General features: G+C 38.1%; 2 protein-coding genes across 4 annotated transcripts in view; one reads left to right on the forward strand and one right to left on the reverse strand.

Annotated features, from left to right (window-relative positions):
• The window catches only part of SIM2 (SIM bHLH transcription factor 2), a 56,869-nt gene extending 52,910 nt beyond the window's left edge, over nt 1-3,959 (forward strand). Inside the window, exon 11 of the mRNA XM_068913730.1 lies at nt 3,116-3,959. Coding sequence (XP_068769831.1) covers nt 3,116-3,843 — 728 coding nt within the window. The 3' untranslated portion in view covers nt 3,844-3,959. The remainder of the gene's footprint in view (nt 1-3,115) is intronic.
• A 3,580-nt stretch (nt 3,960-7,539) lies between these two features.
• Nucleotides 7,540-20,995, reverse strand: part of HLCS (holocarboxylase synthetase) — a 138,509-nt gene continuing 125,053 nt past the window's right edge. For all 3 annotated transcript variants that reach the window (XM_068913666.1, XM_068913676.1, XM_068913686.1), the window contains exons 7-11: nt 20,163-20,230; nt 19,037-19,197; nt 15,509-15,623; nt 12,481-12,694; nt 7,540-11,972 (exon numbers count right to left, since the gene is read on the reverse strand). In XM_068913666.1, coding sequence (XP_068769767.1) covers nt 11,801-11,972; nt 12,481-12,694; nt 15,509-15,623; nt 19,037-19,197; nt 20,163-20,230 — 730 coding nt within the window. In that variant the 3' untranslated portion in view covers nt 7,540-11,800. The remainder of the gene's footprint in view (nt 11,973-12,480; nt 12,695-15,508; nt 15,624-19,036; nt 19,198-20,162; nt 20,231-20,995) is intronic.

Here is a 20,995-nt window from a genome sequence, read left to right on the forward strand (position 1 = left end):
AAACAAGGACCAGCTCTACCTATTAACTTCTTGGTAGGGGATATTTGAGAATGAGGTGTCTTCTGCAGGCATCCTTCCCATACTGCACACCATCATACTTAGACTGTACTACGCAAAGGTTAGGAGGGAACGCTCCTCCCTGCAGCACCAACTTGCACAGGCTGCTCTAGTATACTGTATCTATGACCGGACGTGTTTCAAACAAAGAAAGACCAATACCTCCTAGAGTGGCTTACCATGGCCGTTTGGGTGGTTGGACACTGAACTCCGAGCAGGCTGCCAAGTGAGGTGAGCTATCATCTCCAAGTTTTCCTTCACCTTGCCCAAGGTGCACCCAGTGTGCAAGAATTAATAGAAACATGATGCCTGATGGAGCCAGTTGACTAGTGCAGTTGCAGGCTACTGTGATTGGAGGCAGTAAGTAAGTAAGTAAAAAGGGCCTTCCAGAAAGCTATCACTCCGGTATGATATACAGCCTTAGATGTGCAATACAGCTATCTCATTTAGCATAGCTGAGTTGCTCTGACAGAAGAGTGATCGGGAAAGCATCCTAAATTAACGCACTGACTTCAATGACTGCAAAGCATTTCTTAGTGGTCGAGAATGTGCAATAGGTACGGGATACCCATGCACCTGCTGAGGCAGGTACTCCAGCAACTGCCCACTTGCGAGATGGGTGGAAGCAGTCTGAGGATGGTGCCCTTCTGTTAGCAGCACAGGGCAGCTGGTCAGCTTTCTACTAAATTTTGTATGAGAAAAGTCACCGGGAGGATTTTTTTCCCGGGGCCTGCTTGGGCTTTTGTCTGCAAAGGAAGACAAAAGCAGGTTTTAGTCCAGCTCCAGCAACAGTTCTGAATGCAAGCAGACAAAAACTACTGTTCTCTGTTGCACTGAAAACATATGACATGCTTAACTGTCTGCTCTAACTCCACAAACGTGCTGACAACTTTAATGGAAGCCTGCAAACAATTAACCAGTGGCGCTTACCTTCTTCCTCAAGGAAAGAGATCAAAACTGTGTCTGAGAAACAGAAAAGGATAGAACAAAATGGATAATATCCTATAAAATCAAGTATGCAAATTACTTCTTGCTTCTCAGAAGACAGCCATCAGCCCAGCAGAATATGAGATCAGAAAAATGAAGATAACAAGACAAGGCCCCTTTGATTGCTGTGATGCTTTAGCTTCTTACAAGTGTGGGCTCTAAAAATGGAAAAGGACAATCTGCAGTTCACAGATTAGAGCAGAGCCATAGAGTAAACAGTACTCCACCCTGCAGTAAAAGAACAAACCCATCACTCCTTTGAATGTATCGAGTTTAGGAAAACACCAAAACAAGTATACCAGATCAGTTAAATCGTATTAGTTATACTTCGGTAACTCCCAGCATGGATACTTATTTTATGGTAAGAATGCCAGCTGTGGAGTTAAACTGTCATAGTATAATTATAGTAGTAATATTTCCAAGTTATACTCAAGAATGTGGCTGAACCCATTTTGATTTGTGATCTAAGAGGTCCGTTTTTCAACAGCTGTCGAGAATTCAGTTCACTTAGGACTGCATGTACTTCATGGTACAAAATGTATACACAGAAATTAAAAACAATAACTTGAAAGGTTGTTGTTTCTCAGAGGGTGGTGGGTTGATCCAGGAGAAATTGGATCCAGATTCCAGTTTAAATTCTGATGTTAATTATGTGGTTCAACTCACTCTGAAATTAATGAAGCTGTGCATATAAAAAAAGGTACAATTAAGCTATTTCTGCTTCCTCTGTTATATACGAAGGCTTTGCCAGTCTACTGTAGCACAGGGAGTATTTAATTATTAGCGGGTGCAGTTATGGCAGCAACCACTATGGGGAAACGCCAAAACTTTCAAGATGTTGAATAACAATTTTAGAAAAACAGAAAATTCCATTTCAAAAGGTACTTTAGGTGTTCAGGTCTTGCAGTGAGCATGACACAAAACGGAGCTTAGTTTTCATTTGAGAAATTTGGAAGTGCCTCATTTAACCTTTAATGTAAAACTTCCAAATATGCCCAGTACTTTTCAGCTCCAGTAGTATAACCGTCACACTGTGCGTACAAGATAGATAGTGCAAAAAAATTAATACCTAATTTTAGCCATACTGCATAGGAGTAAAACAGTCGCTTTTTCTCTGACCATTTGTAGATAGGACTGCCCAAAAAGCAAAAGCTTTCTGAGCCAAGTAGAAAGTGATACAAAAATAAAAATTGTTAAATGAATTTAGCCACCATGCAGAGACTTTAGAGAAAAGCAGCCAATTACTCAACATATTTAGAAAAAAAGCCTGAATAGAAATCCTAGGTGCAAACTCTCTACAAAATTTAAGAATCTAGCTTCTGAATTTCAATACATACTCTGTTTAATACTCCTATATTTGAACTTAAACATTTTCAGCATGATTATGCTGTAGATGATATTACACACATAATTTTATTATGTATTACTGTTACCTCAAAAGCGGAGATGCATAATTATTCAAAAGGTTTTTCTGTTCTTTTTCAATGGATGTTTTTAATATCTGATGCTAGTTTTTCAAAGAAACAGTCTTCAATATGACACAAGTCAGTATCTAATACTATACACTCTCTTCACTTTCTTTACAAGGGCAAGAGTCCAGCATATGGAAGGATGAATCCTGTTTGACCGTAAATGTTAACATTTAGTAAAGGCTCCTTTTGCTTTGATAAATCAGTTGTGGAGTTACGAAGCGAGTCTAAGGTTTCTGATAGCAAGTCACATTTCAAAATACTTAAATCTTTAAATTAATTTCCTGATTTGACCATATTAATAATGACAGTGATTTGTAATTATGCAGTCAAACAAACAAGTGGGCATCTCACATATAGCAGTAGGGAAAACATTCAGAATTGCTCAACACTTCTGTATGTTTTTTGACTTTTCAGTACTGCCGTAAAGGGACTTATCCAAAGCCACTGAGGCAAATGGGAATGTCTCTGATGACTTCAGTGGGACTTGGATCTGGCCCAAACCAAATGGGTATTAAAGTTCAGTCACAGAAAGTGTCAGTCTCTAACTGTTATATGAGTGCCAGTCTGCAGTAATTAACATGTTTTCTCTTTCCTGCAAGTGCCCATATCAAACAGAAGATACAGCCAAGATGCTCTATCTGACAACTTTACAAGCTGCACAGCACCCATGCCAGGCAGCAGATACAAAGAAGAGATTTATGATTCCAGCATCATGAAACCCAACAAAATAGAAACCAGGATTCAGCCACCTCACCATCTCATTAAAGAAGAAAACAAGTTAGCTTTTAACAGAGACCTACAACAAAAAATGAGCATTAATGAAAGTTCCTTTTCAAACTCAATTGCCAATTCCTTGCTGCCAAAATCGGAATGTTTCCAGTCTAAAGCTATAGGACAATTAAGTCATCTCCTGCCAGTTCCCTCAGTATATGAGCAAACAAGAAGGATTTGTATGAAAGAACCCAAATATGGGCATATTAGTCATCATGCCACAAATCTAGATGAACTGGACAACGATGAGAGAATGACTGTAAAGCTTGATCATGACTCTGAAAGTGAACGTGTGATGGATGTGAGAGCCTCTGGACAAGTTCCATTTGTGCTTCTAAACTATCACCATGTTCTGGCCAAACATGGTACATTTCAAACTTCGTCATGTACAGCCACAGGACACGTAGGAGAAAATTATGGATACAGTTCCGAGGAAGTAAATACATTTATTTACAAAAACCAGAGCCCCTCATCAGCTTCTTCTCCAGAAAATCACAAGGAATCTGCCCTACCCCATTATATTGGAACTTCTGTAATAATAGCCAATGGAAGGTGACGAAAATAGGCGAGTATTTACTTTTAATTAAGAAGCCAAACTGCAATGATTTCCAAAAAGCATGAGAAAACATGGTTACGTTTACTGAGCATAGCTGAAGGTCAGTGAGGGACAGACTTGTGTGCTCCTGACAAGCCATGTGTAACAGTACCTTTCAGGTCAGAAAAAATACATCTAGCTTCAGTGCTTTGTTGTCACAGATTAAGCTCTGGTGCCAGTGAGAAGACATGTAACAGATCTTATTTTTGTTACTTTATAGTGTGCAACAAAATTAAACGATAGGTGTTATATGCAGAGATTTATATGGAGAACTTCTTTTTCCTTAAGCCCTACTTTCCAAAATACATGCAAGATTTTTCTATCATTACGATACACTCTAGTTTAGATACTTTTTTGACAAACTGTGTGACACCTTACATCAACTCTCCATCCATGTGTTAAACATCCTGACAAATGAACTTTGTTTAGAGTGCTGATTTTAGTATCCATGATACAGCTGTACTAACTAAACAAAACTTGGGAAATGCTTATTTATTAATTATCCAAAAGTTGTTTTAACTCTAAATTTGATTTACTTAACATAGGTTTCAGTGTTCAGAGATTGTTGCCATCACCATTCATCTTGACAAGAAATTATATCACGGCAGATTAATACATATAAAGATACCTACTAAGGGGTTACAGGTCTTGACATGGCAAATTGGCAAAAATTACGTAGCAGGAACTTAAGACTATTCCCCATGAAAACGTTGGAATAAGAAAAAGAAACTTCTAAAAAGTGTGTGTCAGTGACGATTCTAGGAGAAGACTGTGCAGTTTTTCAAACCAGCTAGTCAAAAGTACGTCCTGATGATAAGAACACCAGAAATGTTTTCTTTATAGTCAAGGGTACAAAGAACATTTATGCTTTATTTTAAACTTACTGGTAGCGTTCTGAAATTTGAAGAGTTCAGCTTTTAACACGCTGCACTTCCTTAAACATAAATCTCATTGTCAACGCAAAGGTAAGATTAATATCTGACTGATTCATGCACTTCACAAATAAGTCCGTGGACAATCTGAATATGAAGAATCATTGCGCAACCACAAAAAACCAGATTGGACTTGAAGGAAAGCGGAGTTTGAATACATCGACTGAACACTGCACACATCTCAATTTGCACCAGTAAACTAGCAAGCAGAAAGTATACAGCATGCATTTAAATTTTTTCCAGCATATTAGGAATAGATTTTTTCCCCTCCTTTTTTTTACTTTGTAAAATTTCCAAATCGGGAAATGAGGAGACGTACAGATCGATGTGTGTTTTACTGACAACAGTCAGTCCACTTTGTCTTTCAGCCACTTCCCCAAATATTGTGTGCCCCTGATAAAACGATGAATGACTCCCTAAATAATATGTGTAAACATCAACCGTTACAGCATCGGAGTCAGAGAATATTTTACAGGAAGGCTACTGTAGATCTGACTCAGCTGTATTCAGCTCCATTTCTTAGCCCAGTTCAAGGCTAGTTTACATTTTACAAATTTTCTCTCTCTTACCAGGCTCTCTGTAGGATTCTCTCTCTAAATAAACTGCTTACCTGGCTTGTGCAATAGGGAAAAGTACTTCCTCATGGATTGCACCTTGGCAGATAAAAATCCTTAAACGGATGTAATGAAATGTAAACATTTTTTAATTACACACTTTCTGTCTCTATATGCAGCAATAAAATGCAGTTACCTCCTTGCATGTATGAATATTTATTGTTATGAGTAAACAAACGCTTTTAAAGCATATGTTTGAAAATAATTTTCAGTATTTTTATTGCTTCCAGTTCGAAGGCTTAACAGAGAAGACTATTACGAAGTAAAATTGATGCAATACACTTGCAAGTTCACAGTTGTCTGACTTCTTCATGAGCTAAAAAAGCAACAAAGATACCTACCCAGCCATTACCACAATACTGACTTTTTAACAAAAAAAACCAAAACCAAACCAACACATTCAGTATAACTGCACTCTATGGTTCTTCTAAAGCTGGAGAAGGTAGCAGGGCTAAATAAATGTTATGAGTGAATTTTCTTACCATTCTGATTTTAAAAATTTAAACGATGAGACACAAGGCTGTTTTACAGTGGCTTTGTTTAATAGCCTTCCCAACCAGTGTTACTAATAAAGACCTGACTTACTTCTTAAAAGATACAATTATGCTAAGACTTGTATGTTAATTTTGTTAAATTAAAAACATGCCCTATAAAGGAGTAACTGACATTGTTTGCATCATTAAAAAGAAACCTAATGCATGACTCTCTCATACTACGCTTTTCTTTATACCTCATTAGTGGTATTGCTGCACACAAAGTCAGTCTGGTGTATTTTTCTGTTCTTGTAAGTACTTCTCATTATAAAAACATGTTTTCAGGAACGTACAAATTTGGCCTCAGTTAAAAAATGCCATTGATATTTCTCAGTAAAATACCACAAAATATTTTCCAGTGTCTACCTTGTTATTCACACTTTCAGGCTTTATTCAATGAGCATGAGTAAAGGAGGTGTTCCATCATTCTCCCACAGATGTTTTACAGTATGTGATATTCAGATACATGAATTTTTCCCTGTTAGGAAATAATGAATCAATTATGTGTTCACATATGATAATACAGAGTAGGTTTCAGAAAAAATTTGTGATTAAAAAAATGTGTGAAACATTTTTCTTGCCGTTCCAAAATAGAAACACCAATTGCACGTTCACATCTGGAATGTGAGTAAATTATGTTGAGAGAAAAACATGAGTTCAGACATAGACTTTTAGTCAGTTCAACTACAGATGTTCCTAGTATACACTTAATGCAGCATGTGGTGCAGCCACTGGCAGCGGCAGTGTTTTTAATAATTGGAAAAAATTATGTCACGTAAGTAGAGTGTGAATTGGAATACGTTATGGAAAGTAACCTCGTTTCTCTCTACCATACTTATTTGAGCCACAGATATCTTTACCATGGGACTTGATAAGATTTTAAGTCTTAGGGGAGTTTTAGGCGTAGTAAGTAAACGATGTGGCCAGAGAGAGAGAAAGAGAAAGGGGAGAAATATTTTACTAAGAAGTAAAGTTGGAAACGTTAATCCTGTATTGACGCCTCACAGTTTTTACCCTATTAACAGAAACACTGCAGTGTAAATAAGGTGATAAGGTAACAGAGTTCTCTCCAGATCGCAGTAGCCCAGAAGTTTCAAAAAAGCTACTTAACTAATTTAATGAAATTAAGCACAGTGGACAATAGGTTTAAAATCGGAGAATATATCACTGAGGTAAAATGGAAATGCTATTTTTATGAATGGGATACCTACCAGAATATGGTATTTCTCTAAAAATCACAAAGCATGACACTAAGTATTTTTTCAGCCTTTCAGTTATACTTCAAAGAAACACAGAGAAAATTTATTACTCCATTTTTTCCTGAACATTAGATTTTGCTTTTTTTATATGATGCAGGTATGAGCTATTTGGCAAATGTAGGTGAAAAAGCACGCAAGACAAACAACCTATTAATGCTCAGAATTATATATGTATTCCCTAAAAATGTAAGGCATTTTTGCTTATTTATTATGTAAAAGAAAACTGTTAAAATATTAATAAAATCCTGTAGCCAAAGGAATAATGAGTTTGATTTCTTTTTATATATAAAACACAAAGCTTCAGTAAGAATAACAGATGTTGTATTTTTGAAAAATTATTTATTTTGAAGTAATGTATCTGACAGTTCATGTACTTTAAAATACAAGGATTTAATTTATTCTATTTTAATCACATTACATTTTAAAGGAACGGTCTTGGAGGACTGATAATAACCCAGAGTCGCTAATGAAACATGCTAATGCAAGATGTCCAAACGCATCAGTTTACGGTTCTTCACTGCAGTTCTTTTTTTTTCTGTATTGTTTATTGCATGACCACAGTCTGCTGAATGCCATCGGTTTTGATCTCTGTTCTTACTTCCGCCTAGATATAATTTCTTTGGTGTCTCAGCAGTGCTGTGCATCACTACAATAACTTATGCATGCAAATGCTTCTATCAAACCAGCTCCCCCCAGGAATCAGCTCTCTGTAGCACAAATCGTTTTCATGCCAGATATCAAGCTGCACTTCAAATTTTTTTACATAGCTATCATATATTCCAAAGTAGTTACAGAGAGGACTTTTTTCAGACTGCTGCTGTCTTGCAGCTGAATTAGAAAGAGCAAAGAAAGAAAAGTTGTATTAAATGCTTTAACACTATTTCTAGATAATAGCCCTTCAAATATATTATATTTGCTAAGTATATATTTAAAAATGCTCTGAAGTCTTACAAAACATTTCAATAGTTGTGAGATGTACTGCATGAACTCTTACATTTAAGTATAATAAACTTTTTCAAATCTTTGGAAACTCCATCGGTTCTGTCTGTACACAACCTGCTTAATTTTTCTGAACATAGGCACAAGCCACTGCACCCTGCATGCTCTGCAGGAGTTTTCCTATCGGTAAACGATCTCTATAGATATTTTCACAATGTGTAACGAGAAGTTTTATAACAGAGTCTGGACGAAAAAAAAGAAGTCGCAGAAATACAGGCACCATAGTAGATGATTTTTGAAAGCACTTCATCAAGAAAATAGTTTCAGATAGGACATCAGCCTCACAATGAAAGAGGTGTTTTACTAATCTAGACATTTTAATAAAAAATGTTCAGTGCATTACTTCTGGATCTGGAGTTGACTGATTCTCCAAACCTACGTCCAGAGCCTGTTCTGCACCGCATTTGTCTGTCTTACCTAAAGAATAACAATAACAAGGATTTTCATAGCAAACTGTTGCAGCTTTCTGGGTGTGCCAAGTTTGGCACAAAAAGAGTAAGATTACTGGCCGTCTTCTCCATACACCTAAAGATAAGTGTGGTATAAGAAGGTACACTGGCTTTCTTGACAGTAACAGCTGCTAGTCAGAATGACCTTATTCAGCCACTCTGTATGAAACAGGAATTTTCTTCGTAAAGTTCTTTGGTACATCTGAAGCAAAAGTCAGGTTTCTAGCAAATGCTTCCTCCAGCTCAAGGTTGTTTCCTCTCCTCAAGACAACAGGTAGTTTTATACACACAAGGAGAGGCCACTAACAAGTGTGAAGGCAAAAATGGTGTATTCCCACCCCATCTAGCTATGCTCCAGCATGTCCACACTTAAAATGTCCACATGTCCAGTTCTCATTTACAGAAAAGAAATTAAATGCTGAATTTGTTTCCAACGCAATTTTTTTCAGAATAATCCTACAGTTTAAAATAAGAATAAAACAAGCTTTTCATTAAAAAAGTTATGAAGAAATCCAAAAAGGAAAGAGAGCAGCTATGAAAGATTGCAGCATTTTACTATTAAAAAAATAAATCTGCCTGCTGTTCAGACACTGTGGCAGCTTAGCCATGGGAAGTTCTGCAGGCACTCCGTTTTGCCCTTACACAGGTGTATGGTTTATCATTTCTTCCCCATCATCCTTCTACTGTACCTGTACAGGAAGAGCATGTTTTAAGGAAGCAATTCAAATCAAAACCTGATGCATGACCAGGTCATTAAAAGACATCTGTACAGGCACCCATCAGTCTATCCGGAAGCTGAGTGAGAGCAAAGGCGCTTCCTAGAGGCATATCCTACTGCACCAGCACAGAGAGAGCGTTTCAGCTGCAAATTTCAGATTGAGGTACAAATCTAAAGCTTCTTAAAACTCTAGGGTGGAAAAAATAGCGCCAGAACTGGAAAAAATAGTGCCAGAACTATGCTTTCCGCAGCTGACTAGCAGCAGCATGCATTGCTCATAAGCTATTTGAAAGTAAAAGTAGAAAAGTGAAGCTGCACAAGGAAGATGTGTGTGCGCTCCTACACATCTTCCTTGTGCGCCTTAATTTCTTTTCTACTTTTTCCCTCTTCTACTTTTTTCCGATATATAAAAACAGGGTTTTCTTTGTATTTAAACTTTATTAACAGAGACTCAAGTTTCCTTTGATTGTTAACATGCATCAATATTTGACTCTGAAATAAAGGAGTCACAAATTAACAGCCTAAAGCGGTTTTGAAATCAAAATACATTTTCCTTTTCATCAGTATCTGGTGGGAAAAAGCAAAAATTGGTGTTCATGCATATTATTCTAACTAAGCCAATTAACAGCTGTTCACGCTCCCCCATAAACTTCTATGCAATGTTGCTGCGCCGTCTTGTATGCTGCAGACCACTGGGGACAACGAAACAGCAGGGGACAGACAAGCAGGCACACACAGAAACACACTGTCACATGGAGCATAAAATCCTAACTATAATAGGAACAACTCAATTTCTTTCTAGCACTTGCTGCCAAACCGCCTAAACCCTAATATGTAAGGATTACTCTAAATTGCCATTACAGCCTAGCTTTCTCGCTTTAAGACTTCTTAACTTTGTAACTGAAACAATCTACTCACATGTGCAGGTTGTTTATAAGCTGAACTTTACCCTAACAACCCATTTCTGGCTACTAGACACAAGTGTTTAGTGGAGACCAGTTTGGCTGATCCACCCTCTCTAAGGACAAGGTAAGGGTAATAAGCCAAATGAAGCTGGCCACATCACACCTACGACACACACCTTTCGTTTGTAGAGAACTGCGCGAAGTCAGGGCTCTGGTGACGAGTGTGTTGGTGTGAATTCACCCGGCCCAGGAGAAAAACCCCTGTCCCGCGGAGGCTCAGGCTTGGCCACGTGGTGATGCTTTCCACACGTGGCCAACCTGGCACCCCTGCCCTAAAGGGCGCAGCAGCCCAAAGAGCAGGCTCTTCTCCAGTCAGGAGAAGTTAAAGCTCTTGCCTCTCATGGCCAGCAGCACAACCAGCTGCTCTGCTCTGGGAAACGGTGTGAAAACAGTAGCAATGGAAGGGAACGTCCACACAGGTAACTGCACGTTTTGTCTTTTTCACTGTAGTAGTTTTTTACGGCAGGGATCCTGACAGCAGTGCATTTTCTCTCGTTTTCATCTCTTAACTTGAGTACTGTTACAACAGAATTACTATTGAATTCTCACCGATTAGACTTCCCACCCCTCACTGGGGATCCTACCAAAACCTGGGTAAGGGCACTGCAACCAAGTGATGCACCAGTTACAACAGCCAGTGGGCAATTCTTAGGGGGCTAAAGCCTCTTGGAAGACTATGGTTCAGAGGAGATGGGACATGATTTATTCAGATCCAACTGACTAAGAACAGCACAGTCCAGATAAATTTGTGTAAATGACCACAGTTTGTAGGTGCTGATGGAAAACTCCCCAAACACATATGACAGCCATGACAGAGGTGCAGACCTGAGATCAAAGCACAGGATGGTAAACTGTTAAACAGGCCCACATGGAGAAGAAGCAAATTGCAAGGCTCTAAAGGGTTTTTCTTCTTAGATCTGAATCTGAATACACAGAAAGCTAAGCCCAGTAATTCAGAAATATACGGTGAGCTCTTTCTAGTTCACCATGGACAATGCATAAAGCGGAATCTACTTTAAAAAAAAATAGAAAAAACCTGAAAGATTGTACTGCATTGTGCTAAAGCACAATAAAAACACATAGACACCTTTTGAAAATGAAATATTTAGCCACATCAGTGTCTTAAATACAGTGTGTAAATGAACAGTAAGTTCTGTTCATTGCTAAGTACTCCTTTGCAATCAGATTCCTGTTAAAGAATAGAGGCTTACAAAGAACAGCAAGCTCAATGTTTTTTTTTTAAATTAGCATGGAAGAATAAAGGTCTTCAGCAATGAAGTAATTACCTTTTCTTAAGTGGTGACGTTATCCACGTCAAAGAACAGAGATATCAGAGATTAGAAGAAAAAAACATATCAAGTCATAATCTACCCTTCCCACCTTCACGCAAGTTTAGCTGTGTGGGGCCAAATACCAAAGAGCCTTCTTTTGCACTGTCAGCTTGGAGGACTATGACTGCTTTGGGATTATGAGGTTTTTCAGCATGTCAAAAGAGTTGCCATCTGGGTGCACAGACTGTATGCCTTTGCCTTCCTCATGAACTTGAAGGAATCCATAATCATCTATCCCGACTATCCACGCAATTGGGCCCTCCTCACTGTGGAGACGGACTTGCTTACCACTGCGAATAAAGAGAACCAGGCAGGTATGAGTTAATTGGATGAGACTGCACAAACAATTAAAAATAGCGTAGAGGACTACTGTCTAGCACAATACTTTCATTTCTCATGTCACTAGTTCTTTTGGTTTTTCAAGAGCATGTTTTATTTCCTGCTTTAATTTCTTTCTGCAGAATTAACAGTTAATCCAAATTGTCTACTTTTTTCAAAAAGACATGAGTACAGCAACTCCATCATTACCTACACAAATCACTCAATTCCCTTTGTTTTGAGATGATACATGTGAAATACCTAGAAACACTCTTTAACCTATGCTAGCATGTTAATTTTACTATGTGCTATTTTAATTCTATTCCTAAGCAATTACGTCCTACTCAGGAATACATTTTAATTAAGTCATTGCTTTTGAAGGCAATCTCATAGAACATTCACAATGGACGACAAAATAACCATGAACTATTTCCAACTTTCTTAAAAGAAAGTTAGAGAAGAACAGAAAGTTACACTTACCTGTGTACCCAGTACTTGTAGTAACGGTGAAGAACTCCATTGGGCCCTTTCTCCTGAAAAATATCTATTAGCCTCTCTAGTACAGTTACGGTTCTTGCAATAAGATAGTCTGTAGTTAAAGCCTTCAGCTGGGTCCCCTCTTCTTTATTGTATTTTAGGATGAGATCATTGATGCATATGGTGGGGTTGCTGTTATTCACATTAAATCCAAAGCCTGAGGAAGACAAATCAAAAGAACAGGATAGAAAATGTTCATTCTTCTGTGAGTGTGAATACTGTATTACCATTAAAGAGTCAGCACATTTTTCAACTAGTTGATGCAATGATCACTAAGGAAGTTTCCAGTAAATATTTTTCTTCACTCGCTTACACGTCTGAATCTTCCTAGCAGCATAATTACAAATCACAGTCCAGATTTTGTGTGTTTCTTGTCCTTAAAACGCTTCCTCAAAATTGTAGAAGCAAAACCAATGCAGTCCTTCCAACAAAACACCACCCTACCAATGAGGTTTTGGAAGAAGATAACTGGTAACTTGCATATTGGTTACACGTCGGTTGGCAACATCAAAGTGGGAAAACTTTTCATTTGCTGATAGGTAATTAGCTATTTGAGAGCAAATCATGGATCGTATTCTGAGATGGAGTTTTATCTTGCAGCCTAAAATTTAATTAAGAGTCCTTTCTGTCTACTTCAGTTTGCTGATTTCATTTTCTGAAAATTAAGCCTTTTTGCTCGGCTGACAAGCCTTGTTTGCCTTGCTGTGAAAAGCCCAGAAGATTTAAGTTCGCGGGGTAAGACTCCGGTTTGCTTAATGTATCTTACCACAGCATATCCTTTAGAAGCCTCAAGTCTCTCACTGAGATTTCTCCAGCTAGAATAAAGTTGGCAAAACGCCTTTCTTATTTAAATATGGCTCTTGGGGCCTTTTTTGCAGTCTGCTGAAACAGGCTTCGAGGGATGTAAAGAAATATATTGTATTACCTGTTTATTTATGTTTCTTAATGTCCTCAGACATTTGGGATAAAACACCAGTCCTGTCAATCAGGTTCAGACATAGCACAGCTTCTTCTGCAGGAAGGTCCACATGGACTGTTTTGTAAATTTGGTATTTACGAGACTATTCATATACAGAATTAACTCACATTAGTTACGAGAAAGTTCTCTGCCGTGAAAAGGAGTTTCTGGTTTTTAACTAATCGGAGAATGCCTACAGAGAAAGCCACAGTGATATCAATGCCAATATATCAACTCCACTGAAATCAGGGGAAGTGCATTGTCAGAAAGAGACAAAGGAAACTAACTGGAAGAAAAAAAAGTGTCGTGCTAACAGGTCACAACTCTGCTGTTCACACTCAGATACGGTACAAGCGAAGAAAGAATGACGGCTGTCCTTATGCTGCGATCTGTGCTGTCAGGGTGTGTTACGTGGCCCTTGAGCCCACCTGCGGGCTGTAGCATCGTGGCAAAACCGCCGACAGTTAACTGGAAAAATATTAGGTGCTCAGGACTCTCAGGACGTCGTTGCATTGCCTACCGGAAGAGAGTGAAAAATGCACATTTAGCACCGACCTTGCAGTGTGCTGATGTGGCTACGTGCCTTCCAGTTCTAGGGCTAGCACAATATTCACTAGCCTGAGCGTCTGTGCACTGTTCTCCACCACACCGAACAGACATGTCTCCAGCGGCATAAGGAGGTGGGCAGAGCTTTTGCAGGTCGAGCAGGTAGGTTCTCTCCCTTGCATTCCACTTATGTTTGGCTGCCTAGGTCCTTTCATAATCCGGCCCTGACATTAATGAAGTATATTCTTCTGCAGGGTTCTTCTTGTGAAAGTTTCCCAATAATTAAGGTCTCCAGAAAAAAAAAAAAAAAACTTTTTAAAAAAGTTTGTAAGTTTGCGTCTTTAAAAAGAAGCAAAGGAATGAGCAGACAGTCTTGACAACCCTGCCACTACACAAACCGTGTCATCTGCGAGGCATGGGCAATAGGGAAATAACAACTACACAGAGAATTTAATGGCCGAGCATGTTTCACTGAAGAAAGGGATGACTACTGTAACTGTTTTGCTTGTTGGCACCTTAAAATTGACACCATCTTGACAGAAACTGTATCTTGTCCACGCTCTCTTTGCAAGACACTCTACTTACATACCGTGCCATGTTCACATGCAACACAAGTACTATCAGCTTCTTTTTTAACCTTCTAGACTTGGTAAGGAACTTTCATTTCCTTTTTTAGACATAACACAGATAAATTATTTGGGGGGACCAGAACCTAGAGCTTCCTGTGGCAGGTTTCTGAGCACGTGTGGCAGATCTGTGCCTGCTGCTGGTTAAGGGAAAAATATTCCTTACCAATTAGCAGACTGATTAGCAGACTTGAAAAAGACAGAATAATGATAGAAACATGTCAATACTTATTAACATCTTTCGTTGTTTTAGCACTGGGACCAGCTGCAAAACACATACACGGTTTTTTTTTGAGACTGGCCTTGCTATTTTTTTGGAATCAGTCTTCTGGGTAGACTCTTCATCTTCAAAAAAATCCAAATAAATGAACAAACCGATCATCATGCCTTGCCTTCCCAACGACTTTACAAATGCTACTTTTTCCAAGAACTAAAGGAAGAGTGATTAGGTAATCAAGTCATTACTTCACTGCTGCTTCACTAGCAATATTCCAGTTTTCGGAAAGATAGCGCCAGAAACAAGTTATGAACAAATTAAAAAAGGACCAATGGAGAAACGCAAACATCAGTAGCAGGTATGTAGCCCTTTTCTTTTTCTTTGAATCCCACTACACCAACCCAGATGCTTGCATGTAAGTTCTCCTTGTCAAGCACATGAAATTATTATGAGGAATTAAGACATGTACTGTTTGTGCTTTCTTTTCACTTAATATTGTCCTTTATTTCCTCAGGCCTCTATCATTATTTGGTTCTTGTCCTTATCGTTTGAACTCATAAAGGCATTAATGACAAATGTCTCTGGAAAAAGCAGTATAAAAAAAGCTTGAAAATAGACATTTACCAATAAGCACATGAAATGTTGTTTCAGCAAGTGTAGAGTTTACCAGAACTCCACCAAGCTTCATAAGATCACTGTAGTAAATATCATTTGGCCATTTTACTCGCAGTTCAATATCCTAGAAAAACAAGAACATACACATTTAGAAACACTCTGCTCTCTGATATCGCCTATAAGAACATGGCTTATATTCTGTATTTTCTGTTCCTCTTTGCCGCACCAAATGCGATACTGATAGCTCTTCATAATAGGAACCTATCTAAGTGTTTCCCAAGCATTACTGACCAAGTCATAGCTACATGGTTACATGGTTTACTATGGAGTTGGCAGCTGTCAGAGAAAAGCGAGTAGCTAGTAAAAAAAACAATTGCTGTAGATTATAGTAGCTTAGAGTGGCCAAAAGAGGGACTAGAGATACTTATTAGAGACTTTCCATCTCAAAACTGTAAGGTTTTACAGAATTCATTTAATTCACTCTTGAGTGCCTACTAAGGATTTGGAAAGACATACTCAGGAAAGATGAAAACTGGGGCTGCAATTATGGATCTGCTAAACAGAGTAAGTCCACAATAACACCAACGCTGTACGTGAGGGTCTTTGCAGAAACCAGACACGGAGACAACGACATCTTGAATTTCAGAACAGAAATTTCAGCAGACAGGAGAAATTCCGGTTCACAACTATGTAAATACTCCACAAACGTCCTAAAAATATTCACGCTTTCGGCAGCTACGCTCAAGCAACACCGTGGAGCTGGAAACACAAACTGTGCTGTATGACACCATTCCAGCGCAATAGAGAGGTTTTTGTTAAAACTACAGAACTGAGCTGAACTTTGCACCAGCTACTTAAACACAAAAAGAAAGCAAATGTGCTTCCTGGAGTTTGAAAAACTGCATATGACTGCCTCCCAAGAGGCAAATTATGGGAGGTGCTCCAGGACTACAAGAGTCGCATTCCCCCCTATTGTAGATTATGAAATCCCTTTACAGGATGTGTGAAAACTGCACCTGGGTCCACGACTACTTTCCTGACAGATTTAAAGGCCAGAGAGGAGTCCATTACACATACGGTGACAGGAAACACTAACTGATTTTGCTATCAAAGAATTCTAGGCGAATATCACCAATTCATATTCATTATGGAAAACAACTTGACTCTTCACACTGCGAAAGCGTTTACAGAGGACTCTTGAGACATACAGAGTTTCCCAGAGTCAAACAGCGTTATCGGTGTTAAGAGATCCTCTGAAGGCACCCAAAGGAGAGGTTGCTGTCCTTTCTGCAAATTAATCGCAATATAGTCCGTAGATCTTATTTAAGGAAAAAAAAAATACACCTGTAAGACACCCGACACTTAGTACTGCAAATGAAGCAAGCATGGAGAACAGCCAAGTCAGTCAGTTATTTTCATGCCATAATCTTCACAGTAGCGACCTGAGCTGTTTGCCGCAAAACAGAGCGACAAGATAAGGTATTGCACAACTATCAGCGTGTAAAAGAAAGTACGGGAAGGCTGCAAAATACAGTGAGAGTGGAGCACGTTCTTATTTTCACTTACTAGAGAGAGATTTCTACTGTTCTCAGAATGGGAAACTAAAAAGTCCTCCAGACACAAGGCCCACTTGCCTTACCAGCACTAACATCTGCAAATAAAGCTTACTATTGAACTCTCTGATTTTCTCATTGAGAATCCAGAACTGTGCTCGCGGGCCTTGCTTGCTGCCTATTTAAAACTGTGAACGTTAACGACAGAGTCCTAAACATGACGACTGGCTGATCAACTGCGACACGCGCATCTGAAACTGCTGTATGGAAATCCTGCAATGGACTTCGAGCACCATAAACCACATTAAAGTATGTTAAAGTAATATGAAGGTTCTGACATACACCCAGAGAGGTATGGAAATTCAGAGCTAAGAATGAAATCTCAACTAAAACGCAGCCCATTGTTTCCAGCTACTGCAGTTTGTACGCCATATATGTTCACCTGACATAAAGAAAAGCCCTTGCAGGACCTGGGTCTAAAGGGGGAATGTAAGCATCGAGCTTCAGATAAATCTTTGATTTTCCTTGCTTTAACATAAATTTGAGTCCAAACCTGAACACTGTTTTAATCCTTTTCTAGGATTTGATTTCCTTTCTTCTCACAGAAAAAAAAAAAAGGAAAGAAAAAAGACTTCTCAACAATTACACAGAAGACCTTTTTCTTTCCAAGCCTAGGGCGATGGGAAAATTATCAATAATCATACACAGGTTTCCTTTACCTTTGGGATCACTAACAGCAGAATTTGGTCCTTTCAAATATCCTCTGAGACGATTAATAGAAGACTTTTTAATGTGTGTTTCTCTATTGTAAAAGAGATTCAATAGCTTTGTCTTGGTCATAACAAACTACTGGAAAGATAGCAAGTGTCAGAATAGATCTGGTAGACCTCAGAACATGTATTTACTGATACATACTACTTTTATATTAATATCTAGTATGTCAGTCACATTTTTCCTCTTGAATGGAATAAAATAAAAAATGCCACAGTACACCAGGGTAGGCACACAGAAGCAAAAACACCTCAATTCATAAATTAACTCCTTCCCTCAGTCAGACTCTCATGTTCTATACAACTAAGTCCTCTGTCCCTTCTAGTTTAAATAGTTAAATTATTCACTCCTAGCCAAATATTTTATATTGCAAATTTTAGCCTGAAGCATTTTGTTTTTATAGTCCAGTCATGAAGACCTGAAGTTAGAAGGTTTTAATAGAAAGGCTGACAGACCCTAAACTACAGCAAAGCTACTGGGTGCCACTATAATAAAGTTCATGTGTAAATGTGTATAAGTCATTGATTTTGTGTAATATAGGAAACATATGCTTTAGTTAACTACTTCTGTAAAATACCAAAGTTTTATAGTTAGCAAATATTAGGAAATGGTAACATTAAAAAGGAGATATATGAGGTGAAGAAGAAGACTGGTTCTTCATTTTAATACTGATGACAGGACACTTGATTCCCTCTTGAGAGCAATATTCCTAACTTCGTGCTTTAGAAATCAATTTTCAACCTTAAACAAGGGCTGGAAAAATTCTTGAAAAGGGATAAAGTGACCACTGAAACAGCACTAACAAAAAAAAAAACAACACAAAAACAGAAAAGGATTTGTCAATTTTATTCATTTTACCTCCTCCTTTTTTCTCAACTCTTCCAAATATCAAAACAAATTAACTCAATTGTTGGATAACCCAAAATGAAACTGTCTTTACTGCTGAAGACTGAGTTTTAAGTTTCAACAGATTATGAGTGAAGTGAGTGCAGTATTCTTAATCAGCTCAAGAGGATACAGTATGCACCATATGTAAACTAGATCTTTTAAAATACATAAACAGATAAGTGTGAAGGTTAAATTTACCGCTGTTGTTTACCGCTGTATTAGTGCTGAAGAACTACAATATGCATTTGGTCATTCAACATACACTTAAAATCTACATTTAATGGAAACAGCAATAGGAATTTTGAGAGAAATTAAAATGAGATACCTCATATCCTGCTATTGTTCTAACTGATTCTACCACTGCCAGGGACACTAGATGTTGAATGAAAGGGATCCTCTGGCCCAAGTTGGAATGTAGAGGAATGGTGATATGTAAAGTGCATAGTGCACAGCCCACGGGACTGAGCCAAACATTTCCACCACGACCTGTGGAGGGAGGGGGAAAAGTTAACTTCAGCACAAAAAAAAAACAAAACCATACAAGCACGTTCACTCTGTTAATGTAGACAATAACGAAAGAGGAAGATTCAGTGGTATCCATCTGAGAATCTACAGTAAGTCCTGTGAAGTCCTGAGTTTCCAAACTAATTTGAAAGAAAAACGGTTAAAGTGCAAAGCCTTTCCTTTAAAAAAAACGGCAGGCTTTTAACGTGCGCCCTGCTGCTCATTTTCTTAAAACATCATGAATGACTTGCTTCCAGGATTTTCCTAGTATTCTGTAACATACGTGTTCCAAAAATCTGCTTTGTTTTAAAGTGTTTTTAAGTATCTTTGTGAAGATATTTTGTGTGTGTCTACAAATCTGTCTACGTTGTGACTCAACAGGACGCTAGCGAGATCTGAGCCAAAAGCCAGGCAACCATTTTCATGCAGACCTGCACTCACAAGAGCTTAGTAGGTTGGGCACTGTGTTATTCTAATAAAATTAGCACGGCTTTTAAATCAGAGCCAGCATCTTCCTGGAAATCAGGCAGAAACTGCTTGTACTTATCTGCAAAAGATTGTGAAAGCGCACAGGACAGTTCAAGACAGTCCTGTAGATGCAAACGACCTCTAGCTCAGCACAAGTCAAGACCCAGTCTTGTTCAAGACTAGAGTCAATACTGATTTGCAGGACTGATTTGCATTACACTAAACGTAGTGATGGCAGCTGAATCATTCCTGCAAAAGCCACCTAACATCCTAAAAATGCTTACTTTGGTCTCTGTCAACTTAGGTTTCAAATTTGAATCCACAGTTTAAGTGGGAGAAGAAGTTTAAGTGGATCTACTATCCAATAGATTGTATTGAGATACTCATCATGTATCTTTAAGACAGCTATGTGACATTAAAATGTCCCATCTCATATGTTTAAGACACATTTATTAGCTACTAGAAGGAAACATACTGACCTTTCCCTTGTGTTTGTCGAACAGCAATCGCTATTAAACCCATCTCCTCAGGCACCTTAAACATCAACCTGCCAGTTAGAAAAAAAGAAAAGAGCTTATCAGCTGGGACACTGAGCTGCACTCATGAAAATCTATGTCTAAATATAAGGTAATATTTTACATAATATTACATTACCATTTATCCACTATCAATTAATGTTTATTCTTGATCAAAAAGCATTCGAATATTTTAAAAAAGATGAATTGAAAAATTATCAAGTAAAACATTACTGTATCTATTATGTTGGAAAAAAGTTGTAACAGTAGTGCATTTAAGGTGCCTTCTGAAAACATACATTTTGTATTTTTTCACAGTTTCTTGAAGTGCTTATTTTTTGTATGTCACTATCTTCAGCAAGTGACAACTAGCAATTCTAGACATTTGTTTCTACTTAAAGCAAATTTTTGTTCATACTACAGAATATAACAGCAGCAGTTTCTGATTATTTGGAAAACCAATACGGTGGCAATAAAGCAGTTTAAAAGATACACTATCCCCTGAGAACTAATTATGATTTAACTACAGTAAATAAATCTACACCTTCTGAGAACTCTAGAGAACACTGGCTTATTTTAGGTTTGTGTTCTGCTTTTAAAATTGTTTCACTTAAAAGAATACTAACTTTCCTCTGGGGATAAGTAGAAAGTGCACTTTAACACCACCAAATGAGTCAATGCTAGACTGAAAAAAAACCCCAAAAAACACTACTGTGAGAAGCCACTCTCACTTGCATCACTGTTCAAGTCACTTTAACACAGATCTGAACCGTACCGTGATCCTTCGTCATCTCTCA

This window comes from Struthio camelus, chromosome 1 (genome assembly GCF_040807025.1).
Source record: "Struthio camelus isolate bStrCam1 chromosome 1, bStrCam1.hap1, whole genome shotgun sequence".
Classification (NCBI taxonomy): Eukaryota; Metazoa; Chordata; class Aves; order Struthioniformes; family Struthionidae; genus Struthio; species Struthio camelus.